At 38.7% G+C, this 27,604-nt stretch overlaps 1 protein-coding gene across 13 annotated transcripts in view; it reads right to left on the bottom strand.

Annotated features, from left to right (window-relative positions):
• The window catches only part of GBF1 (golgi brefeldin A resistant guanine nucleotide exchange factor 1), a 127,783-nt gene that overhangs the window by 97,069 nt on the left and 3,110 nt on the right, over nucleotides 1-27,604 (bottom strand). For 12 of the 13 annotated variants that reach the window (XM_028511648.1, XM_028511647.1, XM_036027205.1 and 9 more), the window contains exons 2-3: nucleotides 16,664-16,769; nucleotides 15,057-15,123 (exon numbers count right to left, since the gene is read on the bottom strand). In XM_028511648.1, the coding sequence (XP_028367449.1) occupies nucleotides 15,057-15,123; nucleotides 16,664-16,759 (163 nt within the window). In that variant the 5' untranslated portion in view covers nucleotides 16,760-16,769. Of the gene's footprint in view, nucleotides 1-15,056; nucleotides 15,124-16,663; nucleotides 16,770-21,900; nucleotides 21,954-27,604 lie in introns of all 13 variants that reach the window. The other variant, XM_036027206.1, reaches the window with a different exon arrangement.

Below are 27,604 nucleotides of genomic sequence, written 5' to 3'. Positions count from 1 at the left end.
AAGACAGAAAAAAATTTTAAATTTATCAATTGGGACAACTGACAAAATTGTAATATGAATGGTAAAGTATTATAACAATATTCAATTTGTTAAATTTAATAACTGTACTAAATATAAATTATGTAAAAGAATATCCTTATTCTTAGGAAATATACACTGAATAAAAGGTTATGATGTATATGACCTATTCTCAAATGGTTTAGAAAAAATTTTACATACATATGTATGCGTGTGTATAGAAAGAGAATAATAAAACAGTTCATAAAAAGGTATGTGAGAGACGTCCGTATTATTCTTGCAACAGTTCTGTAAATTTGAAATTACTTCCAAATAAAAATTTTTTAAAAATTAACCATCTGCCCTGGCCACGTGGCTCAGTTGGTTGGAGCATCATCCTGTACAGCAAAAAGGCTATAGGTTCAATTTCCAGTCAGGGCACATACCTGGGTTGCAGATTTGAGCCCCGGTCAGGGCACATGTGGAAAGCAACCAATCAGTGTTCCTCTCTCACATAAATGTTTATCTCTCTCTCACTCTCAAACCAATAAAAACATATCCTCGGGCGAGGATTAAAAAAAAACAAAACAACTCACCATCAGCTGACCTAATTGAATGTCCCAACATGAATTAGGTAAAGAGGAATTGTGGATGAACTCAAATTCTAGATAACACTACAACAACCTCTGGTAGGGGAGTAAGTCAACTTTTTCCTTTCCCAGGAGCTTAGAGGAAGACAGTTACCAACATAAATACAGTATTTCCCTCTCCCTGCCTTCCGTTACTGCATGCACACAACCCAGTTTTATAGACTCTTCAGCCTGCAGCCAACCTAGAACCCTTCAGGACCCTGGCAATGTCTTCCATTTTCTAGATACGAGTTCTACCAAGTGCAGCCACTGCTCATTTCCTTCCTTGTAATAAACCTAGAGAACAGAATGAGTCTTTAAAACTTCTGAAATGAGACTGATTAAGATGCTAATCTTTGGCTCACCTGGGAGGATTAATGAACCATATTTGGATTCTAGTAACAGAATCCATTTCCCTTGACTACTTTTCCCACAATGCTTCTGTCCAGGGCTGAACCAAGAACTTCTCTTCCTGGGCCAGAGGGAACCAAAATCTTTTTGTCACCAGGCTCTGGTCACAAAAAGTTTTTGGCTATAGTAGGTATTAATGAAATGCCTTGTATTTCCATTGATGGAGACTTATACCAGAAAAAAAGAAGCAAAGGAGAAAGAAATGCACTTTAAATTCAGAATACAATAAGCTGTTAAGAAAAAGATAGGTTGCCCTGGCTGGTGTAGCTCAGTGGATTGAGCACGGGCTGCGAACCAGGGATCGCAGGTTCAATTCCCAGTCAGGGCACATGCCTGGGTTGCAGGCCACGGCCCCCAGCAACTGCACATTGATGTTTCTCTCTCTCTCTCTTTCTCCCTCCCTTCCCTCTCTAAAAATAAATAAATAAATAAACAAACCTTTTTTTTAAAAAAAAAAGATAGGTCACAGGTCTTTTTGTAGAATACATTCATATTCCAACATCCACTCCAACCTTCTCTTTTAGAACAACCTTAATCACTAATTGCTTCACTGCCTCACTATCTCTTTGAGCTCCTGAAAATCCTAGGAATACTTTTCCTAAGGAAAAAAAGGACATTTCTTAAGGGCATTCTCTGGGACAACCCAAAGTTCCCAAGGTCTAGTCTAAAACAGGCGCTTGAGATTCAAAAGATAAATATATGATGGGATGTTCAACTAATTTGAAGTCAAGACCTATCCAAAGTTACATGAGTTTTGATACTTCTTCCCTAGCAGGAGTTCCTTGGGCTAAAGACAATGGGTTGCTACTAAAAAATGCTCATGTTATTTTCTAACTGGGACTATTAGATCTAAGCTATGGAAAAGAACTTCCCTTATCCTTTCAGCACCCTAGCTAGCTATTAAAATCTTTGTTTTGTGCCTCCAGACTTCAAAATCCTAACAATTGTGCCCAAAGTCCAAGCCTGAGATGGCTCAAATGCAAAACTAAACTTTATTAGAAAAGACAATCAGCCATTGACATTGTTGGCCCTAAACAAATAGCCAGATATTTCTCTAGAAAAATGGGTTTATCTGGCAACAACAAAGAATAACAATTCAGGACCCGCAGTCTAATGGTGGACCACATGCAAACCCAAGAGAAATAAAAAAGAGGATCCCTCTTTTACGGACTTGGGAATCTCTTGGAGGAAACTGAAAGTTCTAAGTACAGTAACTGTACTTTTCATTGGCTGAGTTTTGGCAGTCTGTCATTGGTTGAGCTGTTAGTGGGTAAGGAGGAATCTTTTCTTCTTCCTGCTGACCTAATAGAGTAGTAACACTTCCTATTGGAAAGGCAAGATACTTCTCCTCCTGTTGGGGTTAGTAGGGGTATCGAATGTCACGTGTGAGATTTCTCACATGTGAGAATGTCACGTGTGAGAGTTCTCTCTTTTAGCCCCCCATTACATTTTAAATGAGGTTCTTGTTTATTAATTTTTACATCTTATCCTATGGTAAATTTTAGTGAATTCAGTTCTGAGATGCACAGACTAATTAATCAAAGGTGAGTATAAATGGACTAATGGAGCCCTAAGCCAGCCAAGACCTTTAAGCACCTAATGAAACCACCTTGCACTCAGTTACTACCAGGCAGAAGGTGGGGCAGAAGTGCGGGTGGGATAGACAATGCACACAAACACCACTGCTGTTCTTCAGACCATCCTAGAACCTCTTTCAGCACACAGGGCATACAACAATTTCCTGAGGTCACATGTGGACGCTGGACAGACTTCAAACCAGTGCCAGCTGTCCAAATTCCAGAGCTTCTCAGATTGCCAGCCCACCCGACCAGAAACTTTAGGAGGACAGGAACTATGTCTGCCTCCTTGAAAATTAGGTCCCTAACACCTAATTCAGTGTGTGGTACACATTAAGTGAGAAGAGCAAAGTTCCTGAAGAAGGTTCTGTTTTGAAGTTTTTCCAATACAAATGACTCTGCCCTCAACCTACCAAAAGGATTCAAAAGGACGGCCAGGCCATGTTTATGATGATGTGCCATCTCCCCTTCCCTGGACAAGTCAGCTTAACATCATATAAAAGTGATAAGGTACAAGATGCAAAGTGACTAGTCAGTCACAATTACATCCCCAATCCTTATTTCCTTGAGGAAGAACAACATTCTCCAGGACTGTTATGAATCAAATGGTCTCAAACTAATCTCTGCCTTAAGAAAGTTGATTAATCCAGAGAAAAACAACCATATAAACAGAACTGTTTCAGGTGTAAAGAAGAAGGATATCCTTCCATTTGCAACAACATGGATGGACCTTGAGGACATTATGCTAAGTGAAATGTCAGAGAAAGATAAAAAACTCATAGAAACAGAGAGTAGACTGGTAGTTGCCGAGGGGCTGGGTGATAGGGGGGATGGGAAGAAGTTGATCAAAGGGTACAACTCTGGGACCTGATATATAGCATGGTGGTAACTACAGTTAACTATTGTATTATATATTTGAAAGTTGCTAAGAGAGTAGGTCTTTTTTAAAAGATTTTATTTATTTTTAGAGAGGGGGAAGGGCAAGGGAGAACGGAAGAGAAACATCGATGTGCAAGAGAAATATTGATTGGTTGCTTCTCAAGTACCTCCAACCAGGGACCTGGCCCACAACCCAGGATGCTTCCTGACCAGGAATCGAACCAGCGACCTTTCTATTTGCAGAACGACGCCCAATCCACTGAACCACACCAGTGAGGACAAATGCAGATCTCGAATGTTCTCACCATCCGCCCCCCTCCACACACATCCACACACATCCACACACACAAATTGTAATTATGTTAGATGATGATTAACTTTATTGTGGTAATCATTTCTCAACATATACATGTATCAAATTATCACCTTAAACTAACACAGTATCATATGTCAATTATACCACAATAAAGTTGGTGGGATGAGATAATAAAAAATAACAGAGAAAGAAATGCTTTACTGAAATTAAAGTTAATAGGGATGAAACCCAGATGTAATAATCCTAAAAATAAAGGGGACTAAGGTACTTTCAGAGAGTCCTTGGCAGAATGCCAAGAATATGGTAGACGAGGCACCCTGACTCAACACCTTTTTTGAGTCCTAGCCCAAGAAATAATATTGCAGAGACAAATTCAAACTAGTGCTAGAACAGAAATCACAAGCTCTCTCTACCAGAACTTTCTAACTTTTTTAACCATGACCTACAGAAAGAAATACAGTTTACACTGCAATGAATACAGTTTACACTGTAACCCAGAACACATACATGTTTCTAACTGAAACAAAAGTTTCCCAAAATAGTACTTATCCTTATTATGTGATGCACTAATTCTTTCCATTCTATTTCTTTTTTCCCCTCCCTTAATGCCAATAGCTTGTACCAGAAAGCAAAGAAGTGCTCAAAGGGGTCATAATCAAAGGGACACGAGAGCTAGTTTGAAGGGACTCTCACTGGTCAAACTTGGAATGATTGAGCACCAAAAATTATCATAAATGTAATTAATTATAAAACATTGAATAAATATTCACAAGCCCAAAAAAGGGGGAAACCCCTCATTTACCAACATGGGTAGTCATTAACACTAACTCCTTACTTTGAAGATTGGCAATTAAAGGGAAAAAATTAAGCATTTCCCCTGACTTTTTAGGAGAAACTGTGGTTCGTCCTTCAGTGTATGAAGGAAAAAATTCTTCACAAAGAACACCAGCTAATAAATGTAGAAAGAATGTCAATTAGAAAATCATCATTCTTCAACCTCTACTGAAATAAATGATTCTGGTAAAAATTGATCAGTGGATGATCATTAGGCAAAAGAATATTATAGAGCAGGATATTCAGAAGGTACCAAATTATTACTTCACAGGATCCTTACTAACTGCAAACAAAAAGTATTTTACAATGAGAGATATGGCAGTCACCAGCAGAAGCAAGTAGTAAAACTTAACACCACCAATACTGGGGATAACCTGACAGTAAGGGGTGATACAATATGAAGTACAAAGAAGCACCTAATGAAGTACACAGTAGCACCTAATGACATATTCTTGCCAAAAAATTTAACCTGAACCAAATTAAGCCTTTAATCCTAACTTCTAGAATATAGGAAATATATGGGATAGAGAAACAAGTAAAATGACACCACAATGACAAAACAAACCCAGAATGTAAAACATTCTAAAAATAAATGTGCCCTGGCTAGTGTGGCTCAGTGGATTGAGTGCCACCCTGCGAACCAAAGGGTCTCCGGCTCGATTCCCAGTCAGGGCACATGCCTGGGTTGCAGGTCAGGTCCTCAGTAGGGAGCATGTGAGAGGCAACCATACAATGATGTTTGTCTCCCTCTCTTTCTCCCTCCCTTCCCCTCTCTTTAAAAATAATTAATAAATAAATCTTAAGAAAAAATAAATAAAATAAATAAATGCCCTAGTCTCTTCAAAAAGTTAATGCCAAGAGGGAAAAAAAAATAGAGGAAACTGTTTAGATTTTTTAAGTATAACGAGATATAACTACCTAATGAAATGACAATTTTGCATGGATTCTGGTTTATGAAACCAACTATAACTGCAAAAGGAAATCTGGGGACAAATGGGAAATTTTTAAATATAGCTAATACTGCATATTAGCTAATATTGTAAATTATTGTTAAGCTTCTTAGAGGTATAATGGTACTATAGTTATGTAGGACAATGTCCTTATTTAGGATGCATGCTGATGGATTCAAGGGTGAAATATCATGTCTGCAACTTATTTTCAAATGGCTTATGAAAAAATACACATATATATGGATAAAGCAAATATGGCTAACTGTTAAAAACTGTGACTCTCAGTATGGGATGTGAGTGGTCACTGTGGTATATTATTTCAATTGTTAGTATGTTTGAAATTTTTCATAATAAAAAATTGAGGAAAAATGCTGTGTAACCCTTTACAATATCACCACAATCCACTAATGGAATTCAACCTACAGTCTGAAAGATGCCACTCGTGGCCCATGGTAGGACAGTCACAATGATAGCTTAGCTTTCACATTATCATCAGTTTGGAGCCAGTTTCCTTAAACCTGTGTTTGTCCAAAAAGAAGAATGAATCTTCATGAAAAGGCTCATGTGGGACACGGCTTTCTTATTCTGTAAGCCCTTGTCAAGAATCTCCCAAATTTTATATATTTTTTCCTGCCAATTAATAACTCATTTTATCTGAAAAGTAAGAATAATCAACAGAAAAATTCCTACCAATGTCAGGGAAACATTATTTGTCCTACTTTGAGAGGATTTTTCCCAAATCAGGGCATATAACATAGAAGTCCCTTTGATCCTTTTCCTCTACAACTAATGTCCCCAACTACCCTAAGCCTCCAGTTCCCAAGCTGCTTTCCAGGACACCTGGAGGCAAGCTGCAAGGCTGACTGCAGAAAAACCTTTGCTCCCTTACCACATCTGGCCCTGCCTTTCCACCAAATCAAATGCCAATTTATTGCCCTCTGATGTACAGTCTATCAGTCCACTTCCTGGATGCCCCCACTTCACACTGGGCCAAAAATCCAAGGCAATAATGTGAGTTCCACAAATGGGCAAGTAATCGCTCAATAGGCATGGAACAAGGAAAGGTCAATTGTGATGAGTACACATGTGGCAGCCCTTCACAACCCAACTTCCAGTAGTATTAGTGCTAACAGAAGGCTGGTATTACAGAAGAGATGCAATGAGAAGCCAGCCAACAGGCAGCCAGGAGTGCTTGTCCATCTAAGTCCTTCGGGATCTCTCAAGACCAAAGTGATGGAACAAAGGCCTCAGAACTGGGAAGGAGCATTTTGTCACCTAGTTTCCAGAAGCAACATGGAGAGCTGAAGGTAGTCACTGTTCTCCATTTACCACCCTTTTTTAATGAGGTGATCTGAGCTGAAATGATGTAATCTCCATGTTGTTGTATGTATACCCAGCTCTATCTTTTAATGGGTGCTAGGAGAGAAAAGACCAATACACTCACTCTTTCCATAAACATATTCAGTATCACTTTAGAAATTGAGCATCTATTAACATAAAGAGGTGGTCAGAGGGGCAAGGCTGAGACAAATAACTCTTTACTATCTCTCCTAACAAAACTGCACACTGAATTTCAGACATGTGGCTTCTTCTGAAACCCTCCTGGCACTTGCACTGAGTTTGAGTGGGTGGAAAAAAAGAAAGGGACTCTGCCTGCCTCCCTGTTAAAAACAAAGCAGCAGCTGGCTTTTCCTCTTTCTACCCATCTGACTGCTGTCATAGCAAGTTGGGCACACACCCAGAGAATAATTTCAGGCCTCTAAAGAGGTGACTGTGCTAAAGAGGATAATGGCAATGAGAACAATACTAACACCCACCACAGGCCACACTATCATACTGTCCCTACCCTTCCCTAACCTCTATTAGAAATTAGGTTCCTTTGCCTCTGCCTTTGAGAGCCAAGCTATTAAGGATGACCCCCCCCCCTCCTTTTTTTACAACCCTCTTTCAGATACATGTAGTGGAAAATGTGCTGCTACTTCTGTGCCAGCAGACTAGTTCTAATGTTTGAGTTTGAGGATTAGGAAGCGAAAAAGGGAGAGCTGGACCCATAAGAAGCCAGACTATGCAGAGCTGCATTTTCTCAAGAAACTAATTTTCTAACCCCAAAGATAAATAAATGTTTGGAAGAACTTCTTTGTTTAGAAATGTCAAGTGAAGAGGGTTCAGATCAGTTGGGAAAGGCCCTAGTGAAAAAAAAAAAAAATGACAAAGTCAAGTCATCAAAATACAGGCCTCCTGGAGCTACCTTATTTATATAAATAATACCTGGGGAATAAAGAATCACAGTATTTTTACTTTCTCTAACTGTGCTAAAATGCCCACAAGTCTGAGGCCAATCATGCCACCAAGATTCCAAGATGCCAAAGTCAGTCTGACTCAAACTCAAGTCATATCCTAATAAGTTACTCAATAATCTCCAAATTAATATATTCTTATATTTTACTATAGAACAAGAAAAGCAGAAAGGGCATTGGAAATAAATACTTAAATGTTTGTCCAACCCTGCCTCTTCCAACACTCAGCCCATTACATGAATTTGTCTGCCAATTTTTATTAACTTGGTTCTTTCAGCCTCTACTTAGTCAGGCTTTGAACAATTCACAAGCTCAATTCCAAGTAGGACAAAGCTCTTTCTTCTCATACTGATTAACAGTGATATATTGTTTACTCTACTATTCCCCAAACCATAAGCCCCTGCAAAAAAAAAAAAAAAAAAAAAAGGACGACAATGACAACGAGCCCTGGCTGGTGTGGCTCAGTGGATTGAGCACCAGCCTGTGAACCAAAGGGTCACTGGTTCAATTCCCAGTCAGGGTACACAATTCCCAGTCAGGGCACATGCCTGGGTCGCAGACCAGGCCCCCAGTGGGGGCGCACAAGAGGCAACCACACAGTGATGTTTCTCTCCCTCTCTTTCTCCTTCCCTTTCCCTCTCTCTAAAAATAAATAAATAAAATATTTTTTAAAAAGTGAAAGTATGCATTCACTCAGTATGGGAGATGACAACTCTAGCAAAAATTTTTTTCAAGTAATATATCCTTACTCAATCTTTTTCCAGACAGTGACTACTAAAATTTCTTTTCCTTACACCTCCCCATCTTCCAATTGAAACATTAAAATTCAGGTATGAAGCATCCTTGGAGAGTTTCACTTCTACTTAGAAGGCTATTTCTAAGAGGCCTAGGCCAGATAAATGTTAAGTATTAGTTCCTCACAGGTTGGCATCCGGACTCTGTTTAAATGTTCTCTGCAAACCTCTGGAGGTTACATGGATTCAAACCTCCTAGCTCAGACTCTTAATTCACAAAGCTTGAGATAGACAGTATCTTACAGGTGTGTTTGTCCAGGATAAACTATATTTAAATAAATTCCTGATATATCCACTTTCTCCAGGCACCTGCTTCTCTCTCTTAAACTCAAATACACCGTATCTTGCTGTCCAGGTAAGCTCAATAAAGAAATAGGCTATCCCTCAGAGTTACTCTAAGCAATCCAGCAATGTCTTTGGGAATATCTAAACCCTGGCAACAATAGTTTTACATGAGAAAGTCAAATTAGCAAATGTATATAAGCTATAATTTCTATTCATTTCTTTGGCTTGTTTCATCAGCAAAGGTAAGAGTAGGAACAAGAAAAGATGGCAAGAGGTTACTCTCTTTCAGTATCATCCACTCCATACCTGATAGGGACCCATATGGCACAGAGTAAAGGACACAAAGGTTATTCTGAAATGGTCATCTAGAGCTACTAGTCTTTGTAAACCAGTGGCTATAAGGACAGGAAGAAAATTTGCCTGTTTGTCAACTATGATAGATCCAATGCCTAAGCAAAATGCCTACCACGTAACAATCAATAAATATTGGTTAGAAGCAATTCAATAAACCAGACCTAGAAGGAATCCAAATCTTGGTGGATCCCAGAAAGATGTCCAAGAAGCTAAAACAGTTCCATAATTACCACATGTGCTTATACTGGACCTCAAGATCACCTTAGTTTTATGCTGAATACCCTCATTCCTCGAGATCCTCATCATTTAAAAGGCCTGGGGTTCAATCTCCAAAGGCAAACTCAGTACCCACCCCAATGCCACCCCCAACTCCACTAAGAAGTCTTCCTCAAGCTCTGGCCCTGAAGGCTTTAAAGTCATTAAGAGGTGATTACTGCCCTGACTGGTGTGGCTCAGTTGACTGAGCCACAAAGCAAAGCAAAAGGTTTTCCACAAAGCAAAAGGTTACCGGTTCAATTTCTGGTGAAGCTCAAATGGTACTGAGGCTTGCAAACATTTGTCTAGTCTGGGAACAAAGAAATCAAAGACCACAGACCATATCAGCTAGAAGGGTTTTTCTAAACTATCTTCTCTCTTCAGACCTAAAGCCAAGAGTAATATCAAGTATCCTGATATTTCACTTTCCCTTCCATCCTCTATCCCATGCCACAGATCTTACCACAAAGACTAGCTATGAGACTGAAGATATCTCTTTGCAAGAGCCCCCACAAGATCTCTAGAAGGATAAAAGGAAATATGTCTTTGGAATCTAAGCCCATGCAGGGCTTAGGCAGATGTAAGGAAGAGGCAGTGGTCCTTCTGCCCCTAAAGCCAGGACACCCCAGCCCTGCAGGCAGCACAGAGTTAACTACCCACCCGCTTTGAGAAGCACAAAGGTACATCACTGCAACATGCCTAACATTTACATTGCCTCTCTCTGCTCATTAAACAGGTTTTGGTTAAATAATGAACAAACTGTATTACAGACTCCGATGAGAATTCCAAAATTATAAATCAACTGGGAAAGCCCAAAGGAGCAGACAGACAGGGAGGGGGGAGAAAGATAATATTGACTAATATAAAGGGCGCAGCTTGACAGTGGATATTCCTGCCACACCTGATCAAACACACTCTGTGGGGGGAGGGGAAAGAGAGCAAGAGAGGGAAGATGGGACAAGACAGGCTGAAATTTGCAACCGGAAAAGATTAAAATGGATTCTTTGGGGATAGAGAAAATACATAATATATATTACTATAAATGCAAAACTGTACTAAAAGCTAACTCAAATGTCAAAGATTACAGCTTGAATAAATTTAAATATAAAAGCCATGTGCTTCTGGAGTTAATGAGAGAGACATAAAAGGACAAACTGGGCCAGGAGGCTGAACAGAGCCTTATGCTGCCTTTGCTGGACAATGGGTTTAAAGCACAGCTTTGAATACAGTAGAGGCCTCCCTCCATAGTTCTGAGCCCTGAGAAAGAACTGGTAAACCCCATCACTTTTCCAACCTACATCTGCTGTTTTCAAAAATTAAGATATAATTCACATTCCATAAAATTCACCCTTTTGAAGTATAAAATTCAATGGTTTTTAGTATATTCACAGAGTGTTACAACCATCACCACTATCTAATTCCAGAACATTTTCATCACCCCAAAAAGAAACCTGTACCCATTCTCCACACTCCATCCTCACCCCTGGCAATCACAAAGCTGCTTTAACTTCTTCAGAATAACCTCCTAAAAGAGGATTCATAAAAGGGGCAGCAGTTAAGTCTCACTGGTGGTGAGCAAAGACTTTATCCAAACTAGCAATATGCAAACTTTGCTCTTTGGCACCCTGTATCTTCCAAGTGCAACCTTGTCTTTAGATTCGGTATTAGAATATTCTATTACTCTAAATGCTACAGAACATGAAGTAACCATGCAGTTTGGACAAAGACTGTCTCCAAATGTGGTCCAGAGATACATATCTATGAGAATAACAGGTATGGACTTATTTCCTTCATAATACTCAGGTAATACTACAGAAGGAATAGATAGTGCTTATGTATTTAAATGATCCTCTAATTATAAGAAAAGGGGAAAAAATCATTTTGGTTTTGACAATGTCCAGTGAAGCACCTATTTCCAACAGTACTATTCTTAAGCAACTAAGCCAGGAGACAGCCTAGAAAAAATGAAAATAGAAAGCCTGTGTAAAAACAGACCATGCCCAAGTCAGTTTCATGAATTAAACTGAGTGGAAGTCCTAGAATTCCTGCCATACCTCCTCCAATCTAAGTAGTACACCATTTCTAGTCGCATAGCAAGAGCAGTCTCATTAGTTACTCTCTCCAAGTTCAAAACCCTTTCCCAGCCTCCAACCATTAACAGGCTTCCAAGAAAGCAGTCCTCCTGACACTGCCAATCAGAAAAATCTGTTTGTTTCAGTAAAAGAAACAAAAAATTGGTCATGGATTGCAGAGTCCAGGACCACAGGGGCAGCTGACCCATAAACCTGCTTCTAGAAGCCAGCACTTGTGGGGGGTCAGAACCAATCAAAAGGCCATGAAATGCTCTATTCCGTGTCCACTCATTTTCTCAGGCAGGTCATATGCTAAAACCCAAGAACAATGGGGCAACCTTGGCAGGCACAATCTCAACATTTGCCACATGGTTGGCCCCTAGAAAATACTTACACCTTCTTTCTTCCTCCCGAGGAAAGCTTGATACAACCCAGGTATGTTCCTAGTACCACTAACAGAACTAGCTTCTCAGCACATTCTGGTTTTTATTAGTTTCACACAGCAGATAATCTGGATGCCTAACCCTAGGGTGTAAGAAAATTAGGCAGCAGGCTCAACTTGGTAGCTCTTACATGGTCTATCCACCCCCAAGTCCTGGACTGTACTACTCACCACAGACATGAGTTTAAATCTCAGGATACGTCAGGAAAGAGAACACAAGTATGGGATATGGACTGGACGGCAAACAGGAAATGTGGCTGTCAGGACAGCGGCACCACCTCAGCACCTCAATGTCCACAGAGTGCCCAAAAGGCCTATAAGGCTACTCCAGTCTGATCTCAGCCATTTTAGGGTGTTCCCAACCAATACAACAATCCCAGGCTATGTGTAAAATGTTTGCTCAGGCTGATGGGTGTGGCTCAGCTGGGTGGGCGTAGTCCCACAAAGCAAAATGTCGCATGTTCCATTCCAGGTTAGGGCACATGCCTGGGTGCATGCGAGAGGCAGCTGATCAATGTTTCTCTCTCACATTGATGTTTCTCTCTCTCTCTTTTTCCCTCCCTCCCCTTCTCTAAAAATAAATAAATAAAAATTTTAAATGTTTGCTAAATGTTTCCAAATATATTCATTGTTTAATCCTCTTAACATCTCTTAGATAGTACTCTGAACTCTGACCCACCAAGAAAGTTATAAATATCTACTCACTATATTTTCTTTCTTATTTGAATATGTAAGCTTTATCTGTAAGGTAAAAAAAAAAATCTGTGCAAGCAGCCAACTCTTTCTAAAGCATCGAAGTCACTTACAATATATGCCATAAAGTAAGAATCTGGCACCTAGTTGCAACATTCACCCTGCTAATTAGCCAACAACTACCTCCTCTATACTTGATCCTTCTTGGCTAACATTTCCAGTGCTTTTTAATAGCTTGGCATTTGCTCTTTTAACAAAACACATAGAGAATCCTCAGATAACTTCAGCCAATGTTTAGGAAGTAAAAAGGAATTATTTTTCTCCAAATATTCTTCTACATTCCTCATGAAAAGGAGGAAATATATTTGTTTGTTTATAGTTATTTAATTTACATAAGCCTAAAAAACAATTTCAATTGTGGCCTTAGATACATTACTAACTAAAACCATTCTGGGGATATAACATTTGTCTTTTACAGTCAACACAATAACATAACTCTGAGGCTTTCCCTTTTAGTCTCTACTGACCCCCACCCTCTGCCTTGAAAAACCCAAAGAAAGGTATTTAGGCTTGCCTCCCCTTGAACACACAGATATATACATATATAAGGTACTTCCTATGTACATTCTCCTCCAATTGTATGAACAGAAGCAATACAAAACAGGGTACTAAACCAGGAATTAGGGACCAGAATTCCAGTTTTAACTCCACCCCTTAGGATCAGTGTGAAATCAGCTAAATCACTTAAAAGGTCTCTGGGTTTCAACTTCATTCCAAAAAGGGACAATATATGCCAATCCATCCTTACAGGGTTGTATAAGAGTTCAAAAAGGTAATAAACATGAAAGTGGATTTTAAAATTCTAAACATACACAAAGAGGGACCCCCTCCCCCAAAACAAAAAACAGAAGTATCCTCTAGAGGACGGGTCCCTTGTAGCACAGGCTTCCCTGGCTGAGTGTTCTGGGAACCCATCTGCATCAGTGTACCAGCTGGCGTTGTTCTGAAAAGCTGTGTTGAGCTTCAGTGAAATTTTTCTAAGACTCTTACACATCGGGAAGGGAGGGAGAGAAACACTGGCCTGCAACCCAGGCATGTGCCCTGACTGGGAACTGAACCTGCGAACCCTTCAGTTCATAGGTTGGCACTCAATCCACTGAGCCACACCGGCCAAGGCACATTTGCCCATTTCATGGTGGGTGATTTACAAGAGCACCTGCCCACAGCACTCTGAGTATTCAACAGTTTTTGACTGAAAATGGCATGACCCCGGTGCCCTACTTTCCCTGTTCATCCAATCTTGCCCTGAGTGACTTTTTTTTAATTTCCCCAGGTGAAAAAAGTCCTCAAAGGGGAAAGTTTTGCCAATGTGGAAGAAGTAAAACAAAAAACGGCAGATCCACTAAAAGGTATCAAAATCGACAAATTCAAAAATTGTTTTGAGCAACTTTTGAGGAAAAAACATATCGATAGGGGTATTTCATCATATAGAGAGTACTTTGAAGGTGGCTGAAATTTAAACACATAAAACTAAATACACAATTTTTTATACACAATTAGGCGTTTATTATTTATTTTTATAAATCAATTCTGGGGGATTTTTTGGGTCCCCCTCAGTAAATATTACATAAGCTCATTATGATTAGGGAAATGAGGTAGAGAAAAAAAATCCCAGGAACACATAAAGACTGAAGAACCTGCAGTAGAGAAAGCTAAGGTCCTAAACATGACAATGACTTTCTATAAGAAAAAGCTTTTATTGCAAATACTAAAAACTTTATTTATGCCACCAATATCCTACCTCATGGCATGCATGAGGTAGACAAATAAAGTAGATAAAATAAAACAAAACCAAAAAAGTAACTAAAACAGCTTATAAATAATGAAGGAAACTTATCACTGCATAAATGCTGATTCCCCACTGAAGTGGGACGCCCTTTTCCTAAGAACTCTAGGAAAAGGACCAGCAATACAGTAAACCAGGAGCAATCCACACCCAAGGGTCAAACCTGGATTGCAACTTTCTTATTTATCACTCATTCATTTAAGTATTATCTATGTCTGCTTTTGAACTACAGTGCGGATTTGAGCAGTTGCACAGCTGAGATGGCCTGCAAAGCCTACAATATTTACTTTACAGAAAAACTCTGTCCGTCCCTGCAACAGCTTTTTACAGAAAAAGTTGTCTAGCCCTGCAGTAAATCAAAAACATGTTTTTATTGTTTCTTTTTTAAACCAGGATAAGTAGTCTACATAGATGTGAGGACTTACCTGTTATATTGTTTAAAACCTCCTTTAGATGACTGAAGCTATGCAGCAAAGGATCCCGTTCTTCATCCTGTAATACATAGGTATTTTTTTTTAAAAAGTCACTGTCAAAGAGGAAAAGGGAAATAAAGGACAGATCAAGGGCTCTTTCTCTGAATCTAACCAGAAAGTCAAGTAAGTTTTTCTTCTTAGGGAAAAAAAGCTATCTATACATTTTTCCAGTTCCTTAATCTCTTAATTCATAGAGGTCCTCTGGGCTTACCTAATAAATACTGAAATACTAATCAATACCATGACCACAGCACTTGAGCTACCACTGATTGCCAGGTCCTTCATATTTGCTGTGGTCTGAACGTTTGTGTCACCTCAAAACTTACATGTTGAAATACTAGTGTCTAATGTGATGGTATCAGAAGGTGGGGTCTTTAAAAGGCGGAAGATTAGGTCATGAAGGCAGAACCCTCATGAATGGAATTAATGTCCTATAAAAGAGACCCAAGAGAGATAGCTCCCTTGCCCGTCCCACCATGTTGAGGACAGAATGAGAAGTCTGAGACCCAGAAGAAGGCCCCTACTTGACCATGCTGGCATCCTGATCTCAGACTTCCAGGCTCCAGAACTGTGAAAAATAAATTTCTCTTGTTCATAAGCTACCCAGTTTGTGGTATTTTGTTACAGCATCCCAAGCAGACTAAGACATGTGTGTTATTCTATACTCTTCTCTTTCTTTGTACTCATTATATAATCATACATATTCACTTCAAAGACATTCCTAACTGCATCTCACTTCTAAAACAATCTATTTTTATAAATGAACATGAGAAATTTCTAAATGCCAAGTTGGAAATGTCTAAAATTGTTTTTTACAATTGTGCCAAAAAGTGTTTTGTACAGTTGCACACACACAAAAAAATCCTTGAACATATGTACACGACAAAGAAGCCATCTTTACAGTAGGTAAATTTCTTATTCATCTGACTGGCAAGATATGGCCTACACTATATACAGAAGCTTGCGGAACTCCCAAGGAATACCATCACCAAGCCATACTCCATGTATAAATAACTAAACTAACTTAAATGAATTTGACAGCCCTAGGGAATTAAAACATAAGAAATCTTTCTGACATTTTTAGGCATTTTAAAGAGGTCCCAAACACTAGCTTAAGTGGTTTACAAGAACAGTTAGAAGAAGAATTGTATCAGGCCCTGGCCAGGTAGCTCAGGTGGTTAGAGTGTTGGTCCCAATATGACAAGGTTGCAGGTTTGATCCCCAGTCAGCACACAAACAAGAATTAACCAATGAATATATAAATAAGTGGAACAACAAAGCGATGTTTCTCTCTCTCTCTCTCACTCTCTCCTCACACCCCGATAAATCAAATTTTAAAATGACTGCTTTAAAAATAAAGAAAAGAATGGTTTCATCTTTCGGGTCTTAGAGCAAAAAAGGCAGTCTGTAAATTTGACACTAGTTGGAATAAAACACAAGGATCCTTGATATCAAGAACAACTCTGATTTCCTACTATTCTGATTATCACTAGGCGACAGACTACTGTTTTAACCATGGACAAATCAGTGACCAAGCCTTCCACCCACTCCTCACTTACCAATGGAGTGTGGGTGCTCCATCGGGCATTTCGTTTGATGGCCCCAACCACAATGTTAATCTCTCCTTGAATGATGTAAATATTCTTATCCACCATCCTGGCAAATCTACCAAAACAGTTAAGAAAAAAGTCTAGTTAATATTTGCTTACCCAGAGCATATCCACACTTAAATCTGTAGCTGGTAAGTTTAGAATTACAATTTAACTTTTCAATACCAAGATTTCTGGAAGTTTTTAAGATATAATTCAAAAAGCATCAATCCAGGCAATTTCTCAAAGGCACCTCAACAATCTCTAATAAACATGTCAAATTCTTCAAAGTTAATTGTCCCCAAAAATCTCTCCTATAATGCCATTAGGTATGCAGATACATCTGTGTTTTAAAGATATATTATCAATATTTCAGATTTTCCCTTTGTTCTTTTTTATCCATTCAATAAATAATGAAGGTCCAAGCTAAAAGAATAGAGGCTGTTAGAAAAATAGCCTTAGATTGGAACCATGGTTACAATGTCAACTTACAGACTATATCAACTCTGCCAAAACAGCTCCATAAAACTGGATACAGTGATACACTGTACACAGTGATACACAGTGATACACTGGAAACAGTGATACAACCTTTGAAAAGTTCTGAAAAGTCAAGTTCATTTGCTTTTAGCAAGAAATTTCTAACAAGCACACTGAAAGGTAGATTCTTTTTAAAACTGCTTCTATATGAATTTCTGAATAAAAGCTGAAAAACTATTTTAGTATTTTAAGTGTTCCCAACTTAATTACCACTTAACTACTATTTTCTTTGATGCCTAGAACAGCACCTAGAAAAGATTTAATTCTCTCCCCAGGTGAAAATATATATATATTTTTTTAATTTCTTCTTGGCATAGAGAAACCCTAGAAGCACGTAAAACCAACTAACAACTTTCCATTATTTAGAACCCCTCCTCAGAAGGACAAAATCTGAAAAGTAAGGGGGGGGGAAGTGGGGGTGGTGTTGTATACAGTTAGACAAACATTTAGATCTGGCTAAAGGAAAGTTAAATAGTATGGCTATTAGGGTAAGCGAAAGAATCCCAGAAACTACTATGCATAAAACATCTTTCAGAATGCTAAGGATACAAAACAAATAAGACATGGAAGGAGTGGTCAGATATACTGTGTGTGACTACTAGTGTAAAAACAAACCCATCTTACAGAAAAGACTAGATTTTGGGTTTTTTTATTTATTTCTTTATTTTTATTGTTGACAATATTGCAGATGTCCCCATTTTTCCTCCATTGTCCCCTCCTCCCTAGATTTTTAGTTTTAAAAATATTCACTATTATCTTGACTGGTGTGGTTCAGTGGGTTGAGTGCCAGCCTGAGAACTGGAAGGTCATCAGTTCAATTCCCAATCAAGGCACATGCCTGGGTTGCAGGGCAGGTCCCCGGGTGGGGGTGTGAAAGAGGCAACCGATCAATGTTTCTCTCACACATCATTGTGTCTCTCCCTATCTCCCTCCCTTCCCCTCTCTCTAAAAAATAAATAAAGACTTTAAAGAAAAAAACACTTTGCTAGTGATCTGCACTTAATTTGTCTTAAATACGTACTTGTGCGCACACACACACACACACACACACATATATTTTTTTCAATATTTACCTGGCCAGGTAGCTCAGTTGGTTTGAACATTGTCTTGATACATCAAGGTTGCAGGTTTGATCCCCAGTCAGGGCATATACAAGAATCAACCAATGAATGCATAAATAAGTGGAACATCAAATCAATGTTCCTCTTTCTCTAATACTCCCTCTCAAATCAATAAATAAAAAATAAAATATAAAATAAAAATTTTTAAATGTAGCTCCAGCTGGTGTGGCTCAGTGGATTGAGTGCCACCCTGTGAACCAAAGGGCTGCTGGTTTGATTCCCAGTCAGGGCAAATGCCTGGGTTGCAGGCCAGGTCCCCAGTGGGGGTGAACATGAGAGACAACCACATATTGATGTTTCTCTCCCTCTCTTTCTCCTTTCCTCCCCCTCTGTCTGAAAATAAATAAGTAAAATCTTTTTAAAAAAATTTTAAAATGCAATATTTAACATGCAGTGAGATATAAAGAGTAATATAATGGCCAGTATCCAGATTAAGAATACAATTGAAGTCTCTGTGTGTCCTCCCTAATCATATCCTCCTCTCTTTCATTCATAGGTCCCACTATTCTAAGTCTGATGTTTACTAAACTTTTATGTTGTTTTATACTTTTACTTCCTTGGTATGTATCTTTAAACAATATATAGTATTATCCTGCATTTTTATACTTCATGTGACTAATATATTGTAAATATTCTGCAATTTGCCCTCTTCCCTGGAAACATTATGCTTGTTAGTCATCCATGTTGTTAAATGTACTTAATATTTTATACAGGTATATATAGATATATAAACACAAAATAAAAGGTCTAGGGGGATGTACCCCAATCTCAATAACCGTAGTTATCTTTAAAGAAGGTATTTTGAAATCTGGGTATAATCAGAGAATATTCTAGCCTTATCTATAATGTTTTAATTTTTTTACCAGAATGTATTACTGTACATTTCTGCCCATAAGGCATTTACAGAGTTTAGTGGGATCTAAAAGAAAACTAAACCAGAGATATAGAGAAAAAAATGAATCCTGCCCTGGCTGGTGTGGCTCAGTGCATTGAATGCTGGCCTGCAAAACAGAGTCACCCGTTTGATTCCCAGTCAGGGCACACACCTGGGTAGCTGGCAGGGTGCCGACATCCCGTCGGGGATGCACAAGAGGCAACCACACACTGATGTTTCTCTCCCTCTCTTTCTCCATCCCTTTCCTCTCCCTAAAAATAAATAAATAAAATCTTTTAAAAAAAATGAATCCTGCAAGTAGCTCCATTTGCATATTTTGCACAAGACAGGGCCCCCCAAAAGTGAGAAGTATGAAAAACACTATAACAACAGGAAAAAGAACTTGTACAAATTTTGTCCAGGCCCATAACACCTCCCCCAATCCATAAAGGAATCCAACATAAGACAACATTTATTTTATTCATTTATTTATTTTAATCCTCACCTGAGGACATGTTATATTGATCTGAGAGAGAGAGAGAAACATCAATCAGCTGCCTCCACACATGCCCTGATCAGGAATCAAACCCCACAACCCTTTGGTGTACAGAATGATGCTCCAACCAACTGAGCCTCCCAACCAAAGCAAGACAAAATTTATTTTAATGACAATTTAAATAAATAACTAGCTTAGTCTCAGAACACAATCTGCTTTCCAAATCCAGATACACAACAATGTTCTCTTTCTGAGAAGATTCAAAGATGAGAATATACAACTTCTGAGGAGGAGGGGAACCAAGAAGAAAAAGAAATTTGAAAATAATTAAAAGCATCAGCAAAAATAAAATCTCTAGTATCCCTCCTTCCTTAAATTATTTAGGCAAGATGAGTATGCTCTATGTCTCTGGAAGGATTTTTAAGAAACTCAGCAGTTGCCTCCAGATAAAAGAACTGGCTGATGTAGCTCAGTGGATTGAGCACTGGCCTGTGAACCAAAGGGTCAACAGTTTGATTCCCAATCAGGGCACATGCCTGGGTTGCGGGCCAGGTCCCCCATGGTGGGGCATGTGAGAAGCAACCACACGTTGATGTTTCTCTCCCTCTTTGTCTCTCCCTTCCCCTCTGTTTAAAAATAAAATAAATAAAATTAAAAAAAAAAAAAAAGAACTGGGGAACTGCGGAACAGGTGATAGGAAGACTTATTTTTCTCTGTATATTTTGTACCTTTTGAATTTTGTGTCACAAATATTACCTACTACCTATTTTAAAATTTCAACTAACTGATTTTTTAAATGAGTAGTCTCTTTAGAAAAGTAGTTGCATTACTCCATCCATAAGTGATTAAAAGCAGCAAAGTTAATTAAATAACATCTACTTCAGCCAATCAGACATTTCTTAGCTCATGCTAAGCAAAATGCTAGGCAGAGTCATATAGAATTGTCCCTGTATTGTGACCAACCCACAAGGAATTTATAATCTAGTCCATTAGATAAATCACATACATATACATACAAACTACTGTATATAATACCAATGCATGGGTGACACATAGTGTTACAGGAGTGAAGCAAAGAATATTATTTCTGGCAGAAGCCCTAGAAAGGCAACTGAAAGACAGGATTCAGGAAGTCAAAATTATAAGGAGAGAATGGCATGAGTAAAGGCTTACAGGTAGGAAAATTCGGTGTGTATTTAGGGGATCATGATTATTCCAGACTGGCTGGAACATTATTCCTAAGGAAGTAACTGGAGGTAAAACTAGAATAGCAAGTGGGGGGCAAATTATGGAAGTCCTTCAATATAAGGTTATTATTCCATTTGCATATGGAGTAATAGCCTTCTGCATAAGACAGGGCCCCCAGGACACCTATCATTGTACTTCATAGTAAAAATATTTCAGGGGGCCTAGAAAAGGAATTTAAAATAAGAATACTTAATTTCTCTTTCAAAGAACTAAAAGAATGAGAGAAAACACCAATACTAAAAAACAACACCAACAAGTAAACTACAACACTGTACTACAAATTGTAAACAAAGTGCTAATGGGACTAACTGATAACTAGTAGAATCTACATGCTCTTTGGGAAGCTTCCTGGAAGAGATAAATTTTGAACTGGGATTCCAAATGAAATAACCTAACATTTGATCAAAATTCATTAGGCATCAAAAGCTAACAACTTTCTAAGCTGGCAAAGATCTAAGCAAAAAAATATTGTCTTAAACTTCTTTTCTTAAGGGGGGAAAAAAACCCATCTAGGGAATAAAAAAGGAATTATTTTTCAAAGACTATGCAGAGTTGCCTAATCTCCCTCCAGCCTCTGGGCATTTGTCTCTTCACCCAGGGAATCTTCCAGAGGAATCAGTTCTTAAGCTTCAAATGGGAAGCTCTGATGAACCACTTGCTGTCGGGTACCTGATGGCTCAGAACCTCTTGTCACAAGGTCACAAAGACCTGTGGAGACCACATATAGGTGTGGCAGAAAAGAATTTAAGGTTTATCTTGTACCAGAAATAACACGAGAAGGAACAACCAAAAAATACACACTAACATCCCTGGTCAGATAAAGCCACTGACCCAGAGACCCAACATACTCCTGTATCCTTTGAAAGACCTGTCTGTTTAAAGCTGGATCTGTAGCACTCAGAATGATGCTTTGCAGCATCCCAGTTACCCCAAGAGGATCCAAAGAGGAGTCACTATATCAACTGGCAACTCCCTCTAGATCTAAACAAAAGCAGGAGAAACAGAAACAATAAAGTGGATCCTTACTTCATGGAATACGAAAAATTCTATTTCAAATGAATTAAAGACTTAAATGTAAAAAAAAACCCAAAACTTGAAAACTTTTAGAAAATAATACGTAAGAACATTTTCATAATCTCAGTACAGGGGAGAAGTACTTAACCAGGAAACAAAAAACACAACCTATAAAAAAAATTGGTAAATTAAGCCATGTTAAAATTAAAGATGTTATTCCAAGTCATGAAAGGCAAGGACCTACATCCAAGATTGCTCTATCCAGCAAAGCTTTCATATAGAATGGAAGGGCAGATAAAGTGCTTCTCAGATAAGGTCCAGTTAAAGGAGTTCATCATCACCAAGCCCTTATTTTATGAAATATTAAAGGGACTTATCTAAGAAAAGAAGATAAGAAAACATGTATAGTAAAATGACAGCAAACTCACAATTATTAACAACCACACCTAAAACAAAACCAAAAGAAACTAAGCAAACAACTAGAACAGGAACAGAGCCACAGAAATGGAGATCACATGGAGGGTTAGCAACAGGGGAGTGGGAGGAGGAGAGAATAGGAAAAAGTACAGAGAATAAGTAGCATAGATGGTAGGTAGAAAATAGAAGGAGGGCAAGAATAGTATGGGAAATGTAGAAGCTAAAGAACTTATGACACATGGACATGAATTAAAAGGGGGGAATGTGGGTGGGAGAGGGTGTACAGGGTAGAGGGGAGTGAAGGGGGCAAATGGGACAACTGTAATAGCATAATCAATAAAATATATTTTAAAAAAAATTAAGCCCTGCTGGCATAGCTCAGTGGATTGAGCGAGGGCTGCGAACCAAAGCATTACAGGTTCGATTCCCAGTCAGGGAATCCCACATGCCTGGGTTGCTGGCCACGGCCCCCCGCAACTGCACATTGATGTTTCTCTCTCTCTCTCTTTCTCCCTCCCTTCCCTCTCTAAAAAATAAAATCTTAAACAGAAAATTAAAAATGTTTAGCCCTGGCTGGAGGCTCAGTTGGTTGGTCCTGTACACTAAAAGGTTGTGGGTTCAATCCCTGGTCAGGGCACATACCCAGGTTATGGTTCAATCTCTAAAGTACAACCAATCAATATTTCTCTCTCACGTCAATGTTTCTTTCTTTCCTCCTCTCTCTCAAATCAATAAACATATCCTCAGATGAGGATTTTTTTTAAAAATTAACACACTTATTCCAAAGACACCATAAAAAAGAGGGAAAACATAAATTACAACCTGGGAGAAAATATTTGTAACACATACCACTAATGAAGAAGCAATATTCATAATATAAAATAACTTCTACTAAACTACAAGAACAGATATATAGCCCTGGCTGGTGTGGCTCAGTGGACTGAGCACTGACCTGAGAACCAAAGGATTGCCAGTTCAATTCCCAGTCAGGGCACATGCCTGGGTTGAGGGCCAGATCCCCAGTTGTGGGTACATGAGAGGCAACCACACATTGATGTTTCTCTCCCTCTCTTTCTCCCTCCCTTCCTCTCTCTCTAAAAATAAATACATAAAATATTAAAAAAAATAGATATATAACCACCCCCCCAAAACTGGCAAGAGACATGAATAGGAATTTTTCAGAATAAGGGAATACAAACAGCAAATAACTAAATAAAAAGATTATGAGCTTCATTAATAATCAAGAAAATTACAAAATATGATTATAATGAGATACCATTTTACACTCCAAAAATAGCATAAAAATTTTAATCTGACAGTACTAAGAATTGGTAAAAATGCAGACCAATGCATTGTACATAAATTCTGATATAACTCATGGATAATAATTTGGAATTATCTTGCAGAGTGGAAGAACTTCATATCCTGCCAAGACTATACCCCAGCGAAACTCAGAAAAAATTTAGAACAGTGGCTGGGGGAGAGGGTTGTGACTGTCAGGAAAGGGCATACAGGTAGCCTCAGTTTGGGTGATGTTTTTTTAAGCTGGGTGGAGGATATTGATGCCCCATGTATGCTATATAGACAAGATCTATCCAGAAAAAGTACAGCCATTGTTAATATAACAAGAATGGTATGTGCAACATCAATATAATCTGCAGTCAAGGAGCGTGGACTGCAATACGCATGTGTGAACAATGACAACTTCACTGTACTAGTCAGTGGGGGCCGTAGATGTCATCGAGTGAGCCTGTGTACTATGTGGCTATCACATTCAAAATGACTGAGTGGAATAACAAATCTGCATCAAATTTTGCACTAAGCTTGGACATTCTTTAGTGGAAACTATTCAAATGATTCATTCAGAAAGCTGCAGCTATGGACAACTGGTGATTGGTAGCTTCATCACAACAATGCACCCTCTAATGCATCACGTGTCATGCAGAACTTTCTGGCAAACATCAAATCACCCAGGTGACTCAGCTCCTCTAAAGCCCAGATTTGTCACCCTGAGACTTCTGGCTTTTCCCAAAACTGAAATCACCTTTGAAAGGGAAGAGATTTCAGACCATCAGTGAGATTCAAGAAAATATGACAGGGCAGCTCACGGAGATAGGGAGAACTGTGTGAGATCCTAAGGTGTCTACTTTGAAGGGGACTGAGGTATCATTGTCCCATGTACAATGTTTCTTGTATCTGGTATCTTCCACAACAAATGTCTCTATTTTTCATATTACATGACTGGATAATTTCTGAATATTCTTTGTATATATAAAATAGACTACCAAAAGTTCCTTCTTTTTATTTATTTATTTTAATAGTATTTTTATTTATTTTTTAAAGATTTTTAAACATATTTTTAGAGAGAGGGGAAGGGAGGGAGAAAGAGAAGGAGAGAAACATCAATGTGTGGTTGCCTCTCATGTGCCCCACACTGGGGACCTGGCCAGCAACCCAGGCACGTGCCCTGACTGGGAATCAAACTGGCAGCCCTTTGGTTTACAGTCCAGTGCTCGATCCACTGAGCCACACAAGCCAGGGCCAAAAGTTCCTTCTTTTTAAAGTTATGGTCTTTACTGTCTCTCTGAATTTGCACATGCTGTTCCCTTTCTATTTTTAATCTTTTCCCCCACTCTTGACCACTTGGTAAAGCCTTACTCATTCCATCCAAAACTCAATGTAAGAGAGAATATCACAGTGGTTACAAAAACAACCTTCGGAGTGAATACAGACCTGAACTCCAATCTTGACTGTTACTACCTATATGATCTTACTTAGCCAAGTTTCTTAACTTCTTGAGCCCCAGTTCACAGTTCTCCATTACAAAATGGAGATAGTACCTCCTCATCCAGTTGTTGTGGGGCCTAAATAAGATCCTATAAAGCACCATGGTACCAAGGATAGTAAAACCCAAACATGTTAGCTGTTACTATGATAATGCCAGCTCTGTTTAGTCTTTCCTAACTAACGCCTCCCCCCGAGAGTATTAGTACTCCTTTATTGTCACCCCATAACATAACAATGTATGTAGCTCTATTTAAATATATCTTATCCTCATCTGTAATTATTTTGTCTGTCTTCTCCATAAGCCTATGAACATCTCAGGAAGAAACCATGACTATTCACCTTTATATTCCCAATGTCTGATATATAGTAAGGAAAATGATAAATACTAAATGAACAAATAGATAAATGAACAAACACCAAGACTGACTCTTCAACAGTGGTGCAGCTACAGCCACCCCTTGTGAAAAGTGACTTCACAGAAGACAAGGACTCTAAGTCTGGCAAACAAACCTTCTTTCTGCATCCTATCATTTGTTTCTGTACCAAAAGTGACAAACCTTCCATAGAACTACCCTAGAAACAAAAAGAATCCTCCTTTACCCACCAGCCAAATCATAATGCTCCCATTCTTACATCTATCTTCCTGAAGTCTCCTCATGTGCTATTTGCATGTTCACATTTCTTAGGTGAAATACAGTGTCCTCACATTTCTTAGGTGAAATGCAGTGTCCGACAGAGATCATACCTGCTTAAGTCTTGGTAGGGTAATAATATGGTTGTAATAATTTATAGTTTTAATTTTAACATTTCACCTAAAATGTCATATGGTGTGCTTGAGTGTGATAGTTATGTTACAGATTTATCGTATTTTTGCCATGTATAATGCATACTTTTTTGCCCAAGTTTTTGAGGGAAAAATAATGAAACACATTATACATTGGTAGTACTAATTCCATCTCTATATAAATGTTTTTAATTCTTTTATTTATGCTTATGCATTAAAATTGTAACTCTAGAAAGCAATAAAGATATCCGTATGTAAAATAATACTCTGGAATTCAATAACTGGTTTTATTTCTAAATATAAATTAATAAATAAATGATAGAATTAAAAAATTAATACAAACTATTTTTTTCTTGAAAGCTTGGGCCCAAAACGTGGGTACTCACTATACATGGGAGTACATGATATATGGCAAAATATGGTACATGCCTATAATTTTGTAATAAAAGATTTTTAAAGATTTTATTTATTTATTTTTAGAGAGAGGGGAAGGGAGGGAGACAGAGAGGGAGAGGGAGAGAAACATCAATGTGTGGTTGCCTTTCACGCACCCACCACTGGGGACCTGGCCTGTAACCTAGGCGTGTGCTCTGATTGGGAATCGAACTGGCGACTCTTTGGTTTGCAGGCCAGTGCTCAGTCCACTGAGCTACACCAGCCAGGGTGTAATAAAAGATTTTGCAGTAAAAACAAAGGCGTTATTTGTGCTGACCCTGTATATAATTCTTTATGTTACTTGCAATTCTTCAAAATGTTCCTATATTATCTTTGGTTCTAGCTGTCATTAGTACACCATTATTTAAGCTATTTTTTTTCCTTAACTGCTTTTAAAAGCTGTCCTTAACAAATTAGACATTAGATTCTCCAAAGGCAAAGACTCAGGGTTTGTTTGTTTTTTTCATGTGATTTTGTGTCTAGTATAAAGCTCTGTAAACCAAGAGAACACTGATGAGTTTTCTGAGAGGGTAGAAGGTACCAGGGAGCTGAACAACCCTCAACTAGCCCTTCCCAGGTTTATCTTCACTCAATTTCTCAAACGTTCCAGAGGAACACTAAAGATGCAGAGTTTACAAGGTTTCCAGAGCTGGCGGAGGAACACACCATAGTTGTGCTTTACTGAAAGTAACCAAGAATTACTGCACTAGGAACTTAACTGGGCTCAAGAAATTTACACAAAGGGTGGAGGAAAGAGAAAGTCAAACCAGGAAAAAAGCTGGTGCCCTGACAGAACCGGACTGGAAAATCCTCCCAAACCTGATAATCAGGTGACCAATGTACCTTAGCTCTGCCAGGGCACCTTCCCCTTCTGGAGATTCTCAGTTTATCCCAAGAACTATATTGCAAGGTAAGCCAGTACGATATGGCCAAAACTGTTCAATGATGTCCCTTCTGCCAGGTAGAAAATGAAAAATAAAATAAGGCTTCCCTCATTTGTTAAGCACTCAGGGCACCCACGCTACAAGGGTGACAGTGGCCGAGGAGGACAAAGATAACAAGTTAGTCTGAGTGAGTATATAACGAGAACTGCAGTCTCGTAAGTCCTGCCCATCTTGTATATCAGGGGTCATCATCCACTGTCATGGGGCAGAATCCAGTCCACAGACATATTTTGTTCCACCTGCAAAGGTTT

The sequence above is a fragment of the Phyllostomus discolor genome, chromosome 5 (assembly GCF_004126475.2).
Source record: "Phyllostomus discolor isolate MPI-MPIP mPhyDis1 chromosome 5, mPhyDis1.pri.v3, whole genome shotgun sequence".
NCBI classification, from domain to species: Eukaryota; Metazoa; Chordata; class Mammalia; order Chiroptera; family Phyllostomidae; genus Phyllostomus; species Phyllostomus discolor.
Note: the sequence above shows the minus strand (reverse complement) of the source record. Positions and strands in the feature narration are given on the sequence as shown.